The 19,741-nt window shown below is 42.3% G+C and overlaps 1 protein-coding gene across 1 annotated transcript in view; it reads left to right on the top strand.

Moving 5' to 3' along the window:
- Window positions 1-4,232: 4,232 nt before the first annotated feature.
- The window catches only part of fgfr1b (fibroblast growth factor receptor 1b), an 18,725-nt gene continuing 3,216 nt past the window's right edge, over window positions 4,233-19,741 (top strand). The window contains exons 1-14 of the mRNA XM_034546174.1: window positions 4,233-4,516; window positions 7,460-7,603; window positions 10,578-10,679; window positions 10,766-10,941; window positions 11,018-11,141; window positions 11,636-11,826; window positions 13,550-13,694; window positions 13,780-13,970; window positions 14,168-14,313; window positions 17,100-17,221; window positions 17,471-17,581; window positions 17,664-17,854; window positions 18,582-18,704; window positions 19,722-19,741. The exon at window positions 19,722-19,741 is cut by the window's right edge and continues 51 nt beyond it. Coding sequence (XP_034402065.1) covers window positions 7,486-7,603; window positions 10,578-10,679; window positions 10,766-10,941; window positions 11,018-11,141; window positions 11,636-11,826; window positions 13,550-13,694; window positions 13,780-13,970; window positions 14,168-14,313; window positions 17,100-17,221; window positions 17,471-17,581; window positions 17,664-17,854; window positions 18,582-18,704; window positions 19,722-19,741 — 1,760 coding nt within the window. The 5' untranslated portion in view covers window positions 4,233-4,516; window positions 7,460-7,485. The remainder of the gene's footprint in view (window positions 4,517-7,459; window positions 7,604-10,577; window positions 10,680-10,765; window positions 10,942-11,017; window positions 11,142-11,635; window positions 11,827-13,549; window positions 13,695-13,779; window positions 13,971-14,167; window positions 14,314-17,099; window positions 17,222-17,470; window positions 17,582-17,663; window positions 17,855-18,581; window positions 18,705-19,721) is intronic.

The raw sequence follows: 19,741 nt of genomic DNA, 5'->3' as shown, positions 1-19,741 counted from the left end.
AAAGACTGACAAGTCCTAACTGACAAGTCCTAACTAAAGACTGATAGGTCATAAGTAAAGACTGACAAGTCCTAACTAAAGACTGATAGGTCATAAGTAAAGACTGACAAGTCCCACATCCTGAGCCAAGTCCTAAGTAAAGACTGACAAGTCCTAACTAAAGACTGATAGATCATAAGTAAAGACTGACAAGTCCTAACTAAAGACTGATAGATCATAAGTAAAGACTGACTAGTCCCAAATCCTGAGCCAAGTCCCAAATCATGAGCCAAGTCCTAAGTAAAGACTGACAAGTCCTAACGAAAGACTGACAAGTCCTAACGAAAGACTGTTAAGTCCTAACTAAAGACTGACAAGTCCAAAGTCAAGACTGATAAGTCCTAACTAAAGACTGACAAGTCCTAACTAAAGACTGATAGATCATAAGTAAAGACTGACTAGTCCCAAATCCTGAACTAAGTCCCAAATCATGAGCCAAGTCCTAAGTAAAGACTGACAAGTCCTAACTGACAAGTCCTAACTAAAGACTGATAGATCATAAGTAAAGACTGACAAGTCCTAACTAAAGACTGATAGATCATAAGTAAAGACTGACTAGTCCCAAATCCTGAGCCAAGTCCCAAATCATGAGCCAAGTCCTAAGTAAAGACTGACAAGTCCTAACGAAAGACTGACAAGTCCTAACGAAAGACTGACAAGTCCAAAGTCAAGACTGATAAGTCCTAACTAAAGACTGACAAGTCCTAACTGACAAGTCCTAACTGACAAGTCCTAACTAAAGACTGATAGATCATAAGTAAAGACTGACTAGTCCCACATCCTGAGCCAAGTCCCACATCCTGAGCCAAGTCCTAAGTAAAGACTGACAAGTCCTAACTGACAAGTCCTAATGAAAGACTGACAAGTCCTAACGAAAGACTGACAAGTCCCAAATCCTTGGCCAATGCCAGGAAGCATGTGACTCCTCCTGCAGGAGGTCTGCAGGAGTCTGAGGACCTCCTGTGAGTTCGCTGCCGGGCTTCAGAAGAAAGTCCGGAGGCCGGTTTTGGTGACTAAGAATGTGCTTTTTTGGTTGTTTTTTTTCATTGTCCCGGCACATCCTGGATCTGGTGAGTCCAAAGTCTGGGGTTTGGCTCTGGCTGCTGGTTTGGGTGGGTCCAGACTGGCTCAGTGGTTTAGCGCTGGGCCGGGACAGCTGCTGAGGCTTTGGCTCCCATCTGCTCACAGTACGTGTAAGCAAGTACACCCAAGTAAATACTCAGGGTACTTGTACTTCACACACGTATTTTCATTGCATGCAACTTCTGCTCCACTACACCTCAGAGGTACATTGTGTACTTTTTACTGTACTACACCTCAGAGGTACATATTGTAGTTTTTACTGTACTACACCTCAGAGGTACATATTGTAGTTTTTACTATACTACACCTCATAGGTACATATTGTAGTTTTTACTATACTACACCTCAGAGGTACATATTGTAGTTTTTACTGTACTACACCTCAGAGGTACGTATTGTAGTTTTTACTGTACTACACCTCAGAGGTACATATTGTAGTTTTTACTGTACTACACCTCAGAGGTACATATTGTAGTTTTTACTGTACTACACCTCAGAGGTACATATTGTAGTTTTTACTATACTACACCTCAGAGGTACATATTGTAGTTTTTACTATACTACACCTCAGAGGTACATATTGTAGTTTTTACTGTACTACACCTCAGAGGTACATATTGTAGTTTTTACTATACTACACCTCAGAGGTACATATTGTAGTTTTTACTATACTACATCTCAGAGGTACATATTGTAGTTTTTACTATACTACACCTCATAGGTACATATTGTACTTTTTACTGTACTACACCTCAGAGGTACATATTGTACTTTTTACTACATTTATTTGACAGTTTTAGTTTCTCAGATACATGTGTTGTACTTTCTGTGCTGTTTATTTTGAACAAGACTCAGTTTAGACACATGCAATACTGTATATATACAGTATAACATATATTGTATCTATATATATATACAGTATAACATATATTGTATCTATATATATATACAGTATAACATATACTGTATATATATAGATACAGTATATATGTATAGATACATATACAGTATATACAGTATAACATACTGTATATATACATATACAGTTTATGTATATATACTGTATATGTATATAAAGTATATGTATATATACATATACTGTATATATGTATAGATACATATACATATATATATATATATACTTTATATAGACAAAGACAGATAAGTGAAGTAGCAGCCTACATCGTTGGGTTACTGATGAATGTTGGAGATTCTTTTGAGGCTAATTGAGAGAAACAGGAAATAACAGTCTCCTCCCCCCCCCCCCCCCCCCCACACACACACACACACACACACACACACACACAGTATTCTGGCCGAGTCTCACATGTTTAATAAACATAAACTTGATGTGTGTTGCAGATTAATGACTGAGGTGAGTGTCTGAGAGGAACTGTGACTCAAATAAAAAATTATCTTGTGCTATAAATACGACGTTGAGGCCGGATGGTCGGAGGACGTCGGTTTGATTCCCGTTGAGTGGCTGCGTGTTGTTTATGTATTTTCTCCATATCTTTATGGTTCTAAGCTTTAAAAGGTTCTCCTGCACCTGAAAGAACACGGAGACGGACTTTGAGCTGAACTTCAGACGCCTTCCACCGCAGAGGAATGTTTACCTGGTCCTGGTTTTTACTGTAGTCCTGATCCTCTACAGACCTCAGTTTTACACCAGTCTCAGTACTACAGAAAAAAATAAAGTAAAATATTTTTAAATGACCTTGAATTTTGAAGTACAAACCTGACGTTCCTTTCAAAGCGGCGTATTCCACCACGTTTGTAGTACAGTGTACGACTTTAGCAGTATTTGTACACGTACTGGATATTACGTAGTACTGAGTGTGTATCCTAGGACGAAGCTCACAATACGGTCTCTGTCTGCGTGGAATCACAACACTCACGTCTATTGTTCACACACACACACACACACACACACACACACGCACACACACACACACACACACACTATGCCAATGAATCCACAATGGAGTCCATCTGTGTGTGTGTGTGTGGTGATGTAACCTAAACAGCTGATTATGATCACAGGAAAGTGATACAGTTACTTCTGTAGTTTAATAATAACGAGCGCTACTTTAGAAGTACGTCATAGTTATTCACGTCAGATTGTGTCTTCATGGAAGTACATGTACGTGTGTTTCGTGTGTATAAATGTCTTACAGCGTGTTTTATTGGGCATTAAATACTTCTAGAAGTAGTCAGTACATTATTGGTTAGACAGTACTCAGTAGTACTCTCTCTACTGTGACGCTGTGTTCAGGTATCACAGTACCAGGTTGTGTGTTTCTGTGAAGTATTCAGTTAACTAAATGTGTGTCAAGTACAAACACCTCAAAACTGTCATACAGTACACAAGTACTGTGGTGGAAAGTATAACTACATTTACTCAAGTACACACTTGAGCTACTTGTACTTGAGTATTTAAAGTTACTTTACAAATGACAAGTTTGCTGAATCTGAGTACATTTACATGTGTGGTATCTTTACAGTATAGTATTAGTACATTTACAGAGTGGTATTAGTATCTTTACAGTATAGTATTGGTACATTTATAGTGTGATATTAGTATATTTACAGTATAGTATTAGTACATTTACAGAGTGGTATTAGTATGATGTATTCGTACTTTTATAAAGTATTGTTACAGTGTGGTATTAATATTTTACTGCACCAGAGTACCTTTACGGTGTGGTATTAGTACCTTTAAAGTGTGGTATTAGTACCTTTAAAGTGTGGCATTAGTACCTTTAAAGTGGCCATATGGAATAGATGGTTAATAGTTAATTGTTAATCTCTGGTTAGTTTGTGCACAGCAGGAATGCAAGGAGAGGAAATCCTTCTCCTTGAGGAGGTGTGTGGGGGGGGGGGGGGGGGGGGGGGGGGGGGGGGGGTGGGGGGGGGGGGGGGGGCGTGCATGAGGCTCGTGCATGAGGCTGGGTTGCGCCATTCTGAAGCGGAGTGAATGAATAGATGGCACGGGGGCATTAATGGGGGGGCTCGCCAGAGGAAACTCCCCCTGAAGGCGTTCCTCCTCCTCCTCCTCCTCCTCCTGCTCCTCTTCCTCCTCCTCCTCTTCCTCCTCCTCCTCCTCCTCTGGACTCAATGTGGAGACAATACCGACAACCAGCCGAGCGCTTTTCCCACGTTTTCTCTCCGGAGCGACGCGTTTGGATTAAACTCGAGCTCATCTTCGATCCCCGATCAGGAAACAACCAGCGCGAGCTCATGTTCGATCCCCGATCAGGAAACAACCAGCGCGAGCTTTATTCTTTATTCTGGAGCTTCTTCTTCCTCCGCAGCTTGGGGCGGACGGAATCTCTGCTTACCCGGCTTTGACTCCTCTTCCCCGGATAGAACAACGAGCTGTGGGCCGAAGCAGGTAAAGGTCCATGTAAATATACATATACATAGACACACATATATATATATATATATATATATATATATATATATATATATATATATGTATTATATAAATAAACTTTATTCTAAGCTTTATTCTAAGAACGACTTTACTCGGTCTGTTCTTGCCGGAGAAGTTTATTTATTTATTTACTTTGATGTGTTTTATTTACAGAAGTAACTGATCCAAAGTATTTTATAATACTTCATAACACGTGACATTAAGAGTCCTCGTTAGAGACACACGAGGATGATGTATTGCAGTAAAAGTACTATGATAAATACTTCTAGTGAACACATGTTCTGTAACTTCAGACTTTAATGCAGAAAAACTCTCGAGCTGCTCTTTTGTTTTGGAGGAATACTTCGTAGTAGTACCCAGTGGTGGATGGAAGTACTACGAGTACTAGTACACGTCCTGCATTCATAGGGTTGTTTTGGGTCAAAGTACACAAGTAGTATTTGTAAAACTGTAATACTGACAATGTGTTTAATACACAGTTAATCTGTAACGAAGCATCATGATTTTGAAAGGATCAAAAACTACTATAAAAGTACACAAAATACACGTAATGCAGAAAATATTCTGTTGGATAAATACTTCAAGAAAAAACTGCTCACCAGTGGTGGAAGTAATACTGCAAGACAAGTACATGTCCTGCCTTTAAGGTGTTTTTGTGTGTAAAAGTACACACATGTAGTACAGTTAAAGCATCAAAAGTAAAGTACATAACCCTCTGATGAGAGTAATATCTCCCGTGATGTATACTTATACTACTTGTTGATGTGTACTTTAATGTGGTACTGGTCGAGGTGGAGATACTTGTTACGCAATATGTACCTTAAAGTACTTATGTGCCTTTCAATGCAGTATTTCTACGAGTATTATTGCTCTTCAAAATACTTCTTCCATCACCGTACCAGATGTTTGAGGAGACTTTTCTTTATTAAAATGCATCATATCACAAAAAGTACAACATTTACCTCAAATATTAAGTAACAACGTGGAAAGTACCTCTCACAGGTTTTTACAGTGTAGTATTGATACTTTTACTGAATATTAAGGTTTATTCATAAACCTACATCTTCTTCTTCTTCTTCTCCTTCTTCTCCTCCTTCTCCTCCTTCGTCTTCTTCTTGTTCTCCTTCTCCTTCTTCTCCTCCTCCTCCTTCTTGTTCTTCTTGTTCTCCTTCTTTATCTTCTTCTCATTCTACTCCTTCTTCTCCTCCTTCTCCTCCTCCTTCTTCTTCTTCTCCTCCTTCTCCTCCTCCTTCTTCTTCTTCTCCTTCTTCTCCTCCTCCTCCTCCTTCTCCTCCTTCTTCTCCTTCTCCTCCTTCTTCTTCTCCTTCTTCTCCTCCTCCTTCTCCTCCTTCTTCTTCTTCTCCTTCTCTTTCTTCTTCTTCTTGTTCTTATTCTCCTTCTCCTTCTTCTTCTTCATCTTCATCTTCATCTTCTTCTTCATCTTCTTCTTCATCTTCTTCTTCTTCTTAATGTCAGAGACTCATTTATACACATTTATTAATAACAACTATATATTATGAAGCTTCATATCAGTAATCAGCTTCTCCTCCTCCTTCTCCTCCTCCTCCTTCTTCTTCTCCTTCTCTTTCTTGTTCTTCTTGTTCTTCTTCTTCTTCTTCTTCATCTTCTTCTTCATCTTCTTCTTCTTCTTAATGTCAGAGACTCATTTATACACATTTATTAATAACAACTATATATTATGAAGCTTCATATCAGTAATCAGCTGGTGAGTTTCATGTCTAAATGTTGTGTTTTCCTCTCGTGTCGCGTCTTCTTGAACTCTCCGTCAGGTTTTCAGCAGGTTTCCGTCTGCGTGTTGTTTTCCAGCTCGGATGCTTTGTGGCCTCAGCAGTCGTCGTATTAGTACGTTGTATTAATACGTTGTATTAGTACGTGAAAGTATTCGCAGAATCTCATGTGTAGGTGACGGAGAGGAGGAGCAGCAAAGGCATCCGAGACGCGTTCAAGGCCCTCTGAAATCAGATGGTTGTATCTGTGTGTGTGTGTGTGAACTGCTGAGGGCTCAGTGATGGCAGCCAACCAGGGTTCATCTCGTTTATGAGGCTCATAGGAGATGAAGAAGATGATGATGAAGAAGATGCTGATGATGCATTCACTGTCCTCTGGCACTCCTCCAGTGTTCCCGTCACCTTCGAGCTGAAGTTAACTTCTTCTCTGTTTTCTGGACGTTGCAGAAGTCCTGAAAGCTTCTCGACGACGTTGTCAGTCTTTAGAAATAAACAATATTCATAAATACCTTGAGTTGGTTTGTAGCTTTTTGACCCACAATCCTTTGCACAGCGGATACATGAGCAAAGGGGTCAAAGTTCACGGTGCCATGTTTTGAGGGAGTAGTCAGTCCTAAGTGTACTTTATGAGCTGCAGTGTGTACTAGAAGTACATAGTACATATCTTGTGGGAATTCGGAGATGTATTCATAACCTGCAGATTAGTGAAGACGAGCAGCAGCTGTTTGTTTTAGTCCGTCAGTGTGAGTTTGACACTCGGCAGTTATTTAGTGGGCACAGGTGAGATGGGGGGAGGGGGGAGGGCTTCCCTCATAAACAGCTGCACAGGTGTGAACAGCCTGAGACGAAAAACCACAGATGCATGTTTTCTCCCAGCAGCCACTGCGGTCCAGCTGTTAATGACATTAGTTGTGAAGAAAGGGCTCCGCTGGTGCGTTCAAGGACGCTCGGATAATTGAGTTTCATGAGGCCTGCAACACAAAGTTATTATCTTCATAACTGATTTATGTATATACGTTTTTCTGATGAAGCGTTCCGTTGAAGAAAATGCACATTTTGTCCGAGTTCTTTGTCGCAGAGGAAGAAGATTCTTCAGGCTTTGATCTGCAGTAAATAACCTGAACCATGAATCTGACTCTCTTGTCCCCAGACAGGAAGCCACCTTGTGAGGACACCATGTGTCCCCCCCGCGGCCTCCGGCTGCTGCCCTCCTGCATCCTGCTGGTTCTGCTGGTTCTGCTGGTCCAGTTTCCTCAGACTGGGTCCAGACCGGCCACAGAGGACACGGACACAGGTGAGACTCTTCGGCCTTCGACCCCTTCGAGGTCACGACCGGTATTTGTGTCTGCAGGCTGTTGGAAGCACCAACAGGTGAACATGGATCCGTTGGTTCAGACCACCAGGGACTCAAACCAGTAACTGACGACACCATTCGTCAACTAATCGATAGACAGACAATGTATGTGCAACCATTGTGACAACGAAGCATAAAAAAGAGCCAAAAGGTTCCTGATCCAGCTTCTCAGAACGTTTTGGTGCTGTTCTTAGTGTTTTTTCCCTAAAACGCCAGCTGGGAGATCGAGCTTTAGCACGCTGTGGAGGTTCAGCTGGGACGCTTCGGTGGCGTCTGATTGCTAAAAGGTTAGCAAACGGAAGGTTAGCACACGGAAGGTTAGCACACGGAAGGTTAGCACAAGGAATGTTAGCACAAGGAATGTTAGCATTTTTTACCTTTATTTGTTGGTTTTACCTTCATTGACCGAAATGCCTTTATTTACTACATGTACTTCACAAATACTCCTTTGTGTACTACACGTACTTCACAAATAAACGTGACGGTGACGACTAAAACTAAAAGTGGTGGATCTGGTGTTGGCGAGTCTGGTGTTGATGGATCTGGTGTTGGCGAGTCCGGTGTTGGTGGTTCTGGTGTTGATGGATCTGGTGTTGGTGAGTCTGGTGTTGATGGATCTGGTGTTGGTGAGTCTGGTGTTGGCGAGTCTGGTGTTGGCGAATCTGGTGTTGGTGGATCTGGTGTTGGTGAGTCTGGTGTTGGTGGATCTGGTGTTGGTGAGTCTGGTGTTGGTGGATCTGGTGTTGGTGAGTCTGGTGTTGGTGGATCTGGTGTTGGTGAGTCTGGTGTTGGTGGATCTGGTGTTGGTGAGTCCGGTGTTGGTGCATCTGGTGTTGGCGAGTCTGGTGTTGGTGGATCTGGTGTTGGTGGATCTGGTGTTGGTGAGTCCGGTGTTGGTGGATCTGGTGTTGGCGAGTCCGGTGTTGGTGCATCTGGTGTTGGTGAGTCCGGTGTTGGTGGATCTGGTGTTGGCGAGTCCGGTGTTGGTGGATCTGGTGTTGGCGAGTCCGGTGTTGGTGCATCTGGTGTTGGTGAGTCCGGTGTTGGTGGATCTGGTGTTGGTGAGTCCGGTGTTGGTGGATCTGGTGTTGGCGAGTCCGGTGTTGGTGGATCTGGTCTTGGCGAGTCCGGTGTTGGTGCATCTGGTGTTGGCGAGTCCGGTGTTGGTGGATCTGGTCTTGGCGAGTCCGGTGTTGGTGGATCTGGTCTTGGCGAGTCCGGTGTTGGTGGATCTGGTCTTGGCGAGTCCGGTGTTGGTGGATCTGGTCTTGGCGAGTCCGGTGTTGGTGCATCTGGTGTTTGAGGCTCTTTCTTGTGTCTTTTCTCGGCTGCGGTCGGCGTGAGTTCCAGTGGGAGAATTTCTTTAACAGGAAAGTGACCTAAAAAAAAGAAGAAGAAGGTTTGGCTGTTTTTTGGGCTTTGAGGTATTTGAAACTGGTTAAAGGGAGTTTTGATGGTGTAGCCGGGGCCCGGCTGCGTGGCTCTGGTTCTGGTCCATGTATCCGGTCCAGACAGTCTGCTGCATGTGAACGTATATACCTTCTGTTTGTTTAGTTCCAAACATCTGGTCTCCAGCCGACGCAATTCTGTTGTTTCTGAGCCCGTAAACTCTTGTTTTTCTCTCTCAGTCCAGAACAAATCACATTTAGCCTCGTTTCGATAAACAAAGCCTGCTTTCAATTTCCCAGCTCGCCCACTTGGATCCTCTTGGATAAAAAGACCTCCTCCCTCCTTTTTACACTCTCTGAGAGAACAAACCGTGAACTCTGTCCCTGTACAAGCCGGCCCAGTCCAACCAGTACACGCTGCTCTTTTTATAAACCGTCTGATGGGTTGAACAGAAGCTGCACATTTGTCATAATTATATTTTCAGCTCCACAACAGATGGTTTTTCCAGTTTGACTCGTGTGCGTTGTTTCTCCCGTTCACCTTCAGCAGAAACACAGTCGTCATGGGGGGGAAAGGTTGTTGAGTTTAAATGAGGGTTCCAAACAGGTTCTCCCAAGAAGGGCTGAGGTTCTACCAGAACCAGTTGCTACCGAACAAGCTTTTTTTCTGAGGAAAGGCTTCTTTGTGAGATGGAGGGAACCGTTTTTTTGGAAGAAAGGGTTCTTCAAGTGTTGTTGAAAGTAGGGATCCTCCCAGTTCACACCCTCAAAAACTGTGATTGAGCACCAGGAATGTTGTGGGTTGAGCTGCACCACATCACCGCTCTACTGACCACCAGGGGGTGTGGCCCCCCCCTGACTAGTAAAGTTAGTAGTAAACTGACCTTTCACATATGGTTCTAAGTATAATCCTTTATGTCGTGTTCTCCCTAAAACCGTCGGAAAAGGCTTCCAGGTGGAACTTTTACAAAAAACTCCACCACAAAACCAAAAAAAGGTTCTCCTATGAGGATTCCAATGGGAACATAGAGGTTCAGGACTTTTATGTATAATATTGCATATTTTATGTATTGTTTTAAAACCAGGCCACAGCGAGTTAAATGTGAGAGGAGCAAAGAACGTCTTTAAGTTTTCAGTTATTATTGATGAAACAAGTTGTAACAATTAAACTCATTATTGCGCAAGATATTCAGTTTTTCTTTTGTAGTTTTTAATGGTAGAGAGGGTTCAAAGGAAATATGAATAACTGGGACCGGCTGCAGCGCCGCGTGTGAGGCTGTTAATGGCCGGGCGGAGAGGGAGGAGGTCTCTGAAGTTCAGGAAGTGGTCGGCGGTGAAGCAGTGTGCTGTGGCGACAGCTCCTGTCGGCCCGGCTTAAAGCCTCATTCACTGAGCCGGAGGTCAGAGGTCAGAGGTTAATCCACAAACTGGTTTCATTGTCTGTTGGAGGAACATCTGAGACTCAAGAGGGAAGCCCTCACACCAGCACAGGTTATGACCAGCTTCTATTAAAACTTCTTTTGTAGCCGACGCGGTGAAGTCCTCTGAAGACGAAGAGGACGACGAGTCTTCCTCGGAGGAAAATAAACTGTCCAACGAGCTGTCGACGAGCAACGAGAAGCTCCAAAGTAAGCCTCCAGCTCTTCTCCTCTCTTCTTCTGTCCGCTTCTGTCCGCCGAGTTGAAAGCATGCTGATGTGCGTTTGCCTCGTCAGCGGCGGCACCGCCGCAGTGGGTGATGCCGGAGAAGATGGAGAAGCAGCTCCACGCCGTTCCCGCCAGCAGGACCGTGAGGTTTCGCTGCCAGGCGACAGGAAACCCCGTTCCCTCCCTGCGCTGGTTCAAGAACGGAAAGGTGTGCAGGAAGGACCAACGAATCGGAGGCTTCAAGGTGAGCTCCAGAGAACGGCACAAGCCGGTCGCATCTACGAGTTTTACGGACATTTATTATCTCCTCTGTCTTTCAGATCAGAGACAACATGTGGACTCTGATAATGGAGTCTGTGGTCCCGTCAGACAAAGGGAACTACACCTGTGTGGTGGAGAACGAATACGGGAGCCTCGAGCACACCTTCCGGCTGGACGTCGTTGGTAAGAAGTTACACCTGAATTACACTCCGTCCACCTGGACTACAAGGGGGGACATCTCGAGTCCCGATGCAGCTAAACTGTGGTGTCGTCAAGACGACCTTAAGTAGGGACAAATCAAGACCGGGAGCAGAGTATTCAGAGACCCAGACCAAGACAGGCCGAGACAAAGACTAGACCGGGACTTTGAGGGGTTCGGACCAAGTCAAGATCAAACCAATGCAGGGCGAGACCGGGTCAAGACCAAGACTTTTAGGGGTCGAGACCAAGACGAGAACTTCAAAGAGACTGTTTCTGTCGTCAGAGAACTGTTCGAGTCTGAAACATTATATACTACATAAAGCAGACAGCTGCAGCTAGAGCTGATATATACAGATTTCCTGCCTGTAACTGTGTGATCGGTCATATTGACGTCCTCATCTTGCGTAATGATCTTTTGCTCGTTCTTCACACTAAAACACTGAAGACCTTGATGACTGACCTTGTGTTTCCTGCAGAGCGTTCACCTCACAGGCCAATCCTGCAGGCCGGTCTGCCGGCCAACCAAACGGCAGTCGTTGGTCGCAACGTGGAGTTCGTGTGTCGAGTGTTCAGCGACCCGCAGCCTCACATCCAGTGGCTCAAACACATCTCTGTCAACGGCAGCCGAGAGGCTCCGGACGGACACCCGTACGTCCTGGTCCTCAAGGTTCGTAGTTCAGACCGATTTATTGTGTTATTGTGTCCATTGGTGAACCCGGCAGGTTATTTGACCGATGACTTCGTACATGTCATGAAGAAGTGAGTGATGCTTGTTGTTGACCAACGCAAAGATATTTAGTTTGAAAAGCAGCCAATCCTCACAAGTCACGAGCTGGAAGTGGAGAATGTTGTTGTTTTTGCTTAAAAACAACTCAAACAATCAAATCAAACTCATTTATTAATATTGTAAACCGTTAGTTTGTGCACTTATACAGTGAGTGACAACCATAAACTTAAAGAATCACATATTTTAAAGAAGCTGAGAAGATTTAGTTAAATATCAATAAATTATATTTTACTGCGTGAGTTACCACTCTCCATATATAGATCTTATTTAATCAGACCTACATGTACAAAGGATTTTGAAGGTCAGGTTGCAGCCTGAAGTTCTGCAGATCATTCAGACCATCAAAATAAAATTTAATTTAATAGTTTTCCGTGATCTTTTGACAAGTACAAAAGAAAAAGCTTGGTGGAATTAGCAAGCGGGCTATCTAGCCAGCTAGCTTAAAGCGTGGTGGAATTAGCAAGCGAGCTATCTTGCCAGCTAGCTTAAAGTGTGGTGGAATTAGCAAGCGGGCTATCTAGCCAGCTAGCTTAAAGCGTGGTGGAATTAGCAAGCGAGCTATCTTGCCAGCTAGCTTAAAGCATGCTGGAATTAGCAAGCGGGCTATCTAGCCAGCTAGCTTAAAGCGTGGTGGAATTTGCAAGCGAGCTATCTGGCCAGCTAGCTTAAAGCGTGCTGGAATCAGGCGGCAACCCGCTGCCGCACTCCATAAAGATGGCCGTCGCTCTGATCGTCCTGCTACGTTGAATTAAATGATTTCTATGACTCGGACTTCACTAAAGTCTTCGGCAGCTAAGATATTCCTTCAGTTGTAATGCTTCTAATGGTGCATCTGGAAAAAGATTTCAGTGGAGCTTTTGGGAACATTTGAAAACACAAGAAGTTAAACAACTGGTGTGTCTGTTTGTGACTGTTTGTGACTGTTTGTGACTGTGGAGCTGAAGGGTATTCCTGGTGTGTCCATGCTGCAGGAGTCTGGTTCCATGTCTCTGGAGTGAAACCACATCTGTGACTCGTGATGAAAGACACGGCAGCACAGATTACTGTTATCTTCCTTTTACCGTCACTAAGTTTAAAAAGGCTTATTTACTCCTGAACCATAAACGTAAGGAGCTCTATCATCCCCAAAGAAGAGATGGGGGGGGGGGGGGGGGGGGAGGCTGCAGGATGCAGGAAATAATAATCAAAACAGAAAAGGTTTTCAATGCATCACGTTCTCTTGTGTATTGAAAGCACAGCTGTTCCACATGGACATGAATAATTAACATGACGGCTTTAAAGTTAAACAAAAGTTATTTAAATCTTTCATTGTTGACGGCGAAATTCATGAGCTTCTTCTTCTTCTTCTGTTGTTGTTGCTCGTTACCGCCACCAACTGTTTAATGGAAATACTAATATAATATTGCTTAATTAAACTTAACGATGTGGTTCCTTGACAAACAAACATTTTTTTCCCTGTAATGCTGTTTTTTCTCTCAGATTTGAATTTATAATCTAAAATAACATTCTCATATTTACATTAAATATGACAGGAAGTCAGAACGTGTTGGTTTTCTCTCCCACTTTATTTATTTCCCGTCACATTTCTGTGTTCCTCTTCCAGACGGCGAGTCTGAACACAACAGATAAAGAGATGGAGGTTCTGAATCTGAAGAACGTGAGTCTGGGGGATTCGGGCGAGTACACCTGTCTGGCAGGAAACTCCATCGGCGTCTCTCACCACTCGGCGTGGCTCACCGTGGTGGACGGTAGGTTGTGACGCTCAGACGCTCGTCTTGTAGGAACGCCCATGGTGTTGATTCCTTCTCTCTCTCTCTCTCTCTCTGGTCTCAGACCCGCCTCCCGCACCGCTGCCCTCTCAGACGTACCTGGAGATCTTCATCTATTGCCTGGGCTTCTTCATCATCATCACCCTCACGGCCACAGCCGTCATCGGCCGACTCTGCTGCGCCCCGAAGAAGAGCGACTTCAGCAGCCAGTTAGCCGTCCAGAAGCTCGCCAAGAGCCTCCCACTGAGGAGACAGGTAAGCCTTCTCTCTGTTTGGGTTGTCCCGCTGCATGGAGGAAGACCAGCAGACCCCAGATCAGATTAACCTCAGGACTACAATGCACTTTGTCTTGTTTTAAAACACATTCCGGGTCAAAATACCCAAACATAGTTTTTCTAAAGTTTTGGCTTTGTGGTATAGACCAAACAACAGAGTCTCTTCTCCCTCTCCAGGTCTCGGTCGAGTCCTCGTCCTCCCTCCACTCAGGGATGTGTTTGATGCGTCAGTCTCGTCTCTCCAGCGGCGCCACCACCATCCTGATGGGCGTGTCGGAGTACGAACTCCCCTACGATCCCGTCTGGGAGCTCCCTCGTGACAGGTACGACATTCTGCAGCCGCCATCTTCTTGTTTCTGTTACACCCAGACGGCAACCTCTGGTTCTCTCTCCTGACCACCAGGGGGCGACTCCTCTGGTTGTATAGAAGTCTATGCTTCATGTGTTAAAGCTGCATTCTCTCTCCTGACCACCAGGGGGCGACTCCTCTGGTTGTATACAAGTCTATATAAATGACTCTACTGCTCTTGATTTATTCCCTCAGTAAACATTGTAAACATGAGTTTATGGTCTCAATCTCTGGTGGTTTCACTTGATTCTGGTTTATTTCCAGTCTGTCGGCGCTCCGCCCTTCATTCGGTTTCTGCTGCTGTCTTCACGACTAATTATATCTTTCCACCAAGTGGCAATAAAAGATCGTCAGAAGCCCGCAGAACGGTTTCTAATGCATTTTAAATTTCACTTCTTCTTGTGTGGCCTACCTCGACCTCGCTGCACCTTTTAACACAAGTCTCCGTTTCACCCTAAAAAAACATTCATCCAGATAAAATGATACAATTATTAAAAAATGTAATTATTTCCATCGTGATAACTTAACGAAGGTAGAGATGTTTTTTATCTTGTCACAGATGAGAATGTGTGTGATAAATGTCTTGACAAACCTTCAAACCTCATGGATCTGTTACTTAAACTGGAATTTAAGGGTTAATTCTGAGCGAACCAGACTGTGATCGTTTGAACGGTTGAAAGTCGAACAAAGACGGGTTGAGTGAGTTTTATTTTGTGCCGTTAGACTTTGATTGGAGTAATTACAACATGGTGTAATTACTGTTTTTGTCAATGGAGTCGAGTGCATTCGGCTACAATGTTGTGAAACACTCACAATCTGATCCCTGATTTATACCTTCTACTTTATATATTTATATATATTTAACCTCTTTTATCCTTCAAAGACTTTGTGAACCTTCCCTCTGAGATCCATTTCAGTTTATTTCCATGAATGAGATAATATCTTTTCAGGGAGTGTAGTTAGTGACAGTGTGGGCTCCATGGCAACGGAGCAGAGGGGAGCTTCCTTTGCTTCTGTGAATCTCTTCAGATTAACTGGCTCTGATTACATCTGCAGCACGTCTGTAGAGTCAGAACACGTCTAACATGTTGATAACACGTCTAACATGTTGATAACATTTCTAACATGTTGATAACACGTCTAACATGTTGATAACACGTCTAACATGTTGATAACACATCTAACATGTTGATAACATTTCATTAACATATTTATAACACGTCTAACATGTTGATAACACATCTAACATGTTGATAACATTTCATTAACATATTTATAACACGTCTAACATGTTGATAACACGTCTAACATGTTGATAACATTTCTAACATGTTGATAACACGTCTAACATGTTGATAACATTTCTCTAACATGTTGATAACACGTCTAACATGTTGATAACATTTCTCTAACATGTTGATAACACGTCTAACATGTTGATAACACATCTAACATGTTGATAACATTTCATTAACATGTTGATAACACGTCTAACATGTTGATAACACGTCTAACATGTTGATAACACATCTAACATGTTGATAACATTTCATTAACATATTTATAACACGTCTAACATGTTGATAACACGTCTAACATGTTGATAACACATCTAACATGTTGATAACATTTCATTAACATATTTATAACACGTCTAACATGTTGATAACACATCTAACATGTTGATAACATTTCATTAACATATTGATAACACGTCTAACATGTTGATAACACGTCTAACATGTTGATAACATTTCATTAACATGTTGATAACACGTCTAACATGTTGATAACATTTCATTAACATATTGATAACACGTCTAACATGTTGATAACATTTCTCTAACATGTTGATAACACGTCTAACATGTTGAGAACACATCTAACATGTTGATAACATTTCATTAACATATTTATAACACGTCTAACATGTTGATAACACGTCTAACATGTTGATAACATTTCTGTAACATGTTGATAACATTTCTCTAACATATTTATAACACATCTAACATGTTGATAACACGTTTAACATATTGATAACATTTCTCTAACATATTGATAACACGTCTAACATGTTGATAACATTTCTCTAACATATTGATATCACGTTTAACATGTTGATAACACTCTAACATGTTGATAACACGTCTAACATATCTATAACATTTCATTAACATATTGATAACACGTCTCTAACATGTTGATAACGTTTCTCTAACATTTTGATAACACGTCGAACATATTGATAACATTTCTCTAACATATCTATAACATATTATTAACATATTGATAACACGTCTAACATGTTGATAACATTTCTCTGACATGTTGATAACACGTCTAACATGTTGATAACACGTCTAACATATTGATAACATGTCTCTAACATGTTGATAACGTTTCTCTAACGTTTCTCTGTTGATAACATTTCTCTAACATATCTATAACATATTATTAACATATTGATAACACGTCTTACATGTTGATAACATTTCTCTAACATGTTGATAACGTTTCTCTAACATGTTGATAACACGTCTAACATATTGATAACATTTCTCTGACATGTTGATAACGTTTCTCTAACATGTTGATAACACGTCTAACATATTGATAACATTTCTCTAACATGTTGATAACACGTCTAACATATTGATAACATTTCTCTAACATGTTGATAACACGTCTAACATATTGATAACATGTCTCTAACATGTCTAACATGTTGATAACATGTCTTCTGCGTGCCACCCTCAGGCTGACGCTGGGGAAGCCTCTGGGTGAAGGCTGTTTCGGTCAGGTGGTTCTGGCCGAAGCCGCCGGGGTCGACAGAAATAAACCGACGCGCCTCTCGAAGGTGGCTGTGAAGATGCTGAAAGGTGAGCGCTGCTTTCTAAGATGAGTGACGTTGTCATTTGTGTATTCAAATGTAACATTTTAGAGAAAAATAATTATTTATATTTTATTCACCAGTGGTGTCTCTTTGTGAGATGCTGACTTCTTCATCCACATCATTCAGAGTATATTATTATTCATGCTCAAGATGTTGATCCACACACTCTTTTTTTCACATGAGAGTCGGAATGATTTGACCTTTTGACCTGAGGTCGTGCTGTTGTTGTGTGCAGCGGACGCCACGGAGAAGGACCTGTCCGACCTGATCTCCGAGATGGAGATGATGAAGATGATGGGCAAACACAAGAACATCATCAACCTGCTGGGAGCGTGCACTCAGGGCGGTGAGTGCGTTCACGATGAGCAACGACCTGTTCGGTGTGCGATGTCCAGACGCTTAACGCTGACCTCCTCCTCGTCCGCTAGGCCCCCTGTACGTGGTGGTGGAGTACGCCTCGCAGGGCAACCTGAGGGAGTTCCTCCGCACTCGCAGACCGGTCGGGTTGGAGTACTGGAGCGGGCCGAGGCAGGCGTCTCTGGGAAGTCTGGAGATCAGGGAGCTGGTGTCGGCTGCGTACCAGGTGGCCCGAGGGATGGCCTACCTCTCCTCCAAGAAGGTCCGTCAGTGGGATCCTGAGATGACCCGTCAGTAACCCTCAGAAGCTGCTCGGTGTTCCGAGGGTTATTTATAACAATATAGAAAAATAAAATTTTATTTAAAATAAAAGTAAAATATTTTCATTTAAAATAAAAGTAAAATATTTTCATTTAAAATAAAAGTAAAATATTTTTCCTTCAAATAAAAGTAAAATATTTTTATTGAAAATAAAAGTTAAATATTTTTATTGAAAATAAAAGTAAAATATTTTCATTTAAAATAAAAGTAAAATATTTTCATTTAAAATAAAAGTAAAATATTTTCATTTAAAATAAAAGTAAAATATTTTTCTTTCAAATAAAAGTACAATATTTTTATTTCAAATAAAAGTACAATATTTTTATTTCAAATAAAAGTACAATATTTTTATTTCAAATAATTTTATTTATTTCAAATACAATATTTTATATAAAATGCAATGTTTTAAAATAAAAATAATTTTAATATATTAAAATAAAAATAATTTTATTTAAATTAAATTAAATGTAATTGAATATTCACATAAAAGCCAGTCTGTAAAAATGGGTTTTAAAAGCAACTCAAATTACGATGACACACTTCTACGTGGCGTCCTCTGTTGACCTGCTGTCCCCCCTAAAGACCCCCCCCACAAACACACACATATAACAACCAGGGCTGTCTTCGTGGGGACGATGAGACGATGTGACCCCGCTGTGTCCTCTCAGTGTATCCACAGAGACCTGGCAGCCAGGAACGTGTTGGTCACAGAAGACGACGTGATGAAGATCGCCGACTTCGGTCTCGCCAGAGACGTCCACCACATCGACTACTACAAGAAGACCACCAACGTAAGACCAGCAGCTGGAGCCCTGCTGACGGGTGTCTCCATGTCTTATTGTCTCCATGTCTTATTGTCTCCATGTCCTCATGTCTCCATGTCTTATTGTCTCCATGTCCTCATGTCTCCATGTCTTATTGTCTCCATGTCTTATTGTCTCCATGTCCTCATGTCTCCATGTCTTATTGTCTCCATGTCCTCATGTCTCCATGTCTTATTGTCTCCATGTCTTATTGTCTCCATGTCCTCATGTCTCCATGTCTTATTGTCTCCATGTCTTATTGTCTCTATGTATTTATGTCTCCATGTCTTATTGTCTCCATGTCCTCATGTCTCCATGTCTTATTGTCTCCATGTCCTCATGTCTCCATGTCTTATTGTCTCCATGTCCTCATGTCTCCATGTCTTATTGTCTCCATGTCTTATTGTCTCTATGTATTTATGTCTCCATGTCTTATTGTCTCTATGTATTTATGTACTCATGTCTCCATGTCCTCATGTCCTAACGTCCTCATGTCTCATGTCTTAACATCCTAATGTCCTCATGTGTTTGTGTCCTTGTCTCATAACGTCCTTGTGTCTCATGTCCTTGTGTCCTTGTGTCTCATGTCCTCATGTCCTTGTCTCATAACGTCCTTTAGTCCTTGTGTCCTCAAGTCCTTGTGTCATAACATCCTTGTGTCCTTGTCTCATAACATCCTTGTGTCCTTGAGTCCTCATGTCCTTGTCTCATAACGTCCTTGTGTCCTTGAGTCATGTCCTTGTGTCCTCAAGTCCTTGTGTCATAACGTCCTTGTGTCCTTGTCTCATAACATCCTTGAGTCCTTGTGTCCTTGAGTCCTCTTGTCCTTGTGTCATAACGTCCTTGTGTCCTTGAGTCCTCATGTCCTCATGTCCTCATGTCTCATGTCCTTGTGTCCTTGAGTCCTTGAGTCCTCATGTCGTTGTGTCCTCGTGTCCTCATGTCCTCATGTCTCATGTCCTTGTGTCCTTGAGTCCTCATGTCCTTGTGTCCTCGTGTCCTCAGGGTCGTCTGCCGGTGAAGTG

This window comes from Cyclopterus lumpus, chromosome 12, assembly GCF_009769545.1.
Source record: "Cyclopterus lumpus isolate fCycLum1 chromosome 12, fCycLum1.pri, whole genome shotgun sequence".
Taxonomy (NCBI): Eukaryota; Metazoa; Chordata; class Actinopteri; order Perciformes; family Cyclopteridae; genus Cyclopterus; species Cyclopterus lumpus.
Note: the sequence above shows the minus strand (reverse complement) of the source record. Positions and strands in the feature narration are given on the sequence as shown.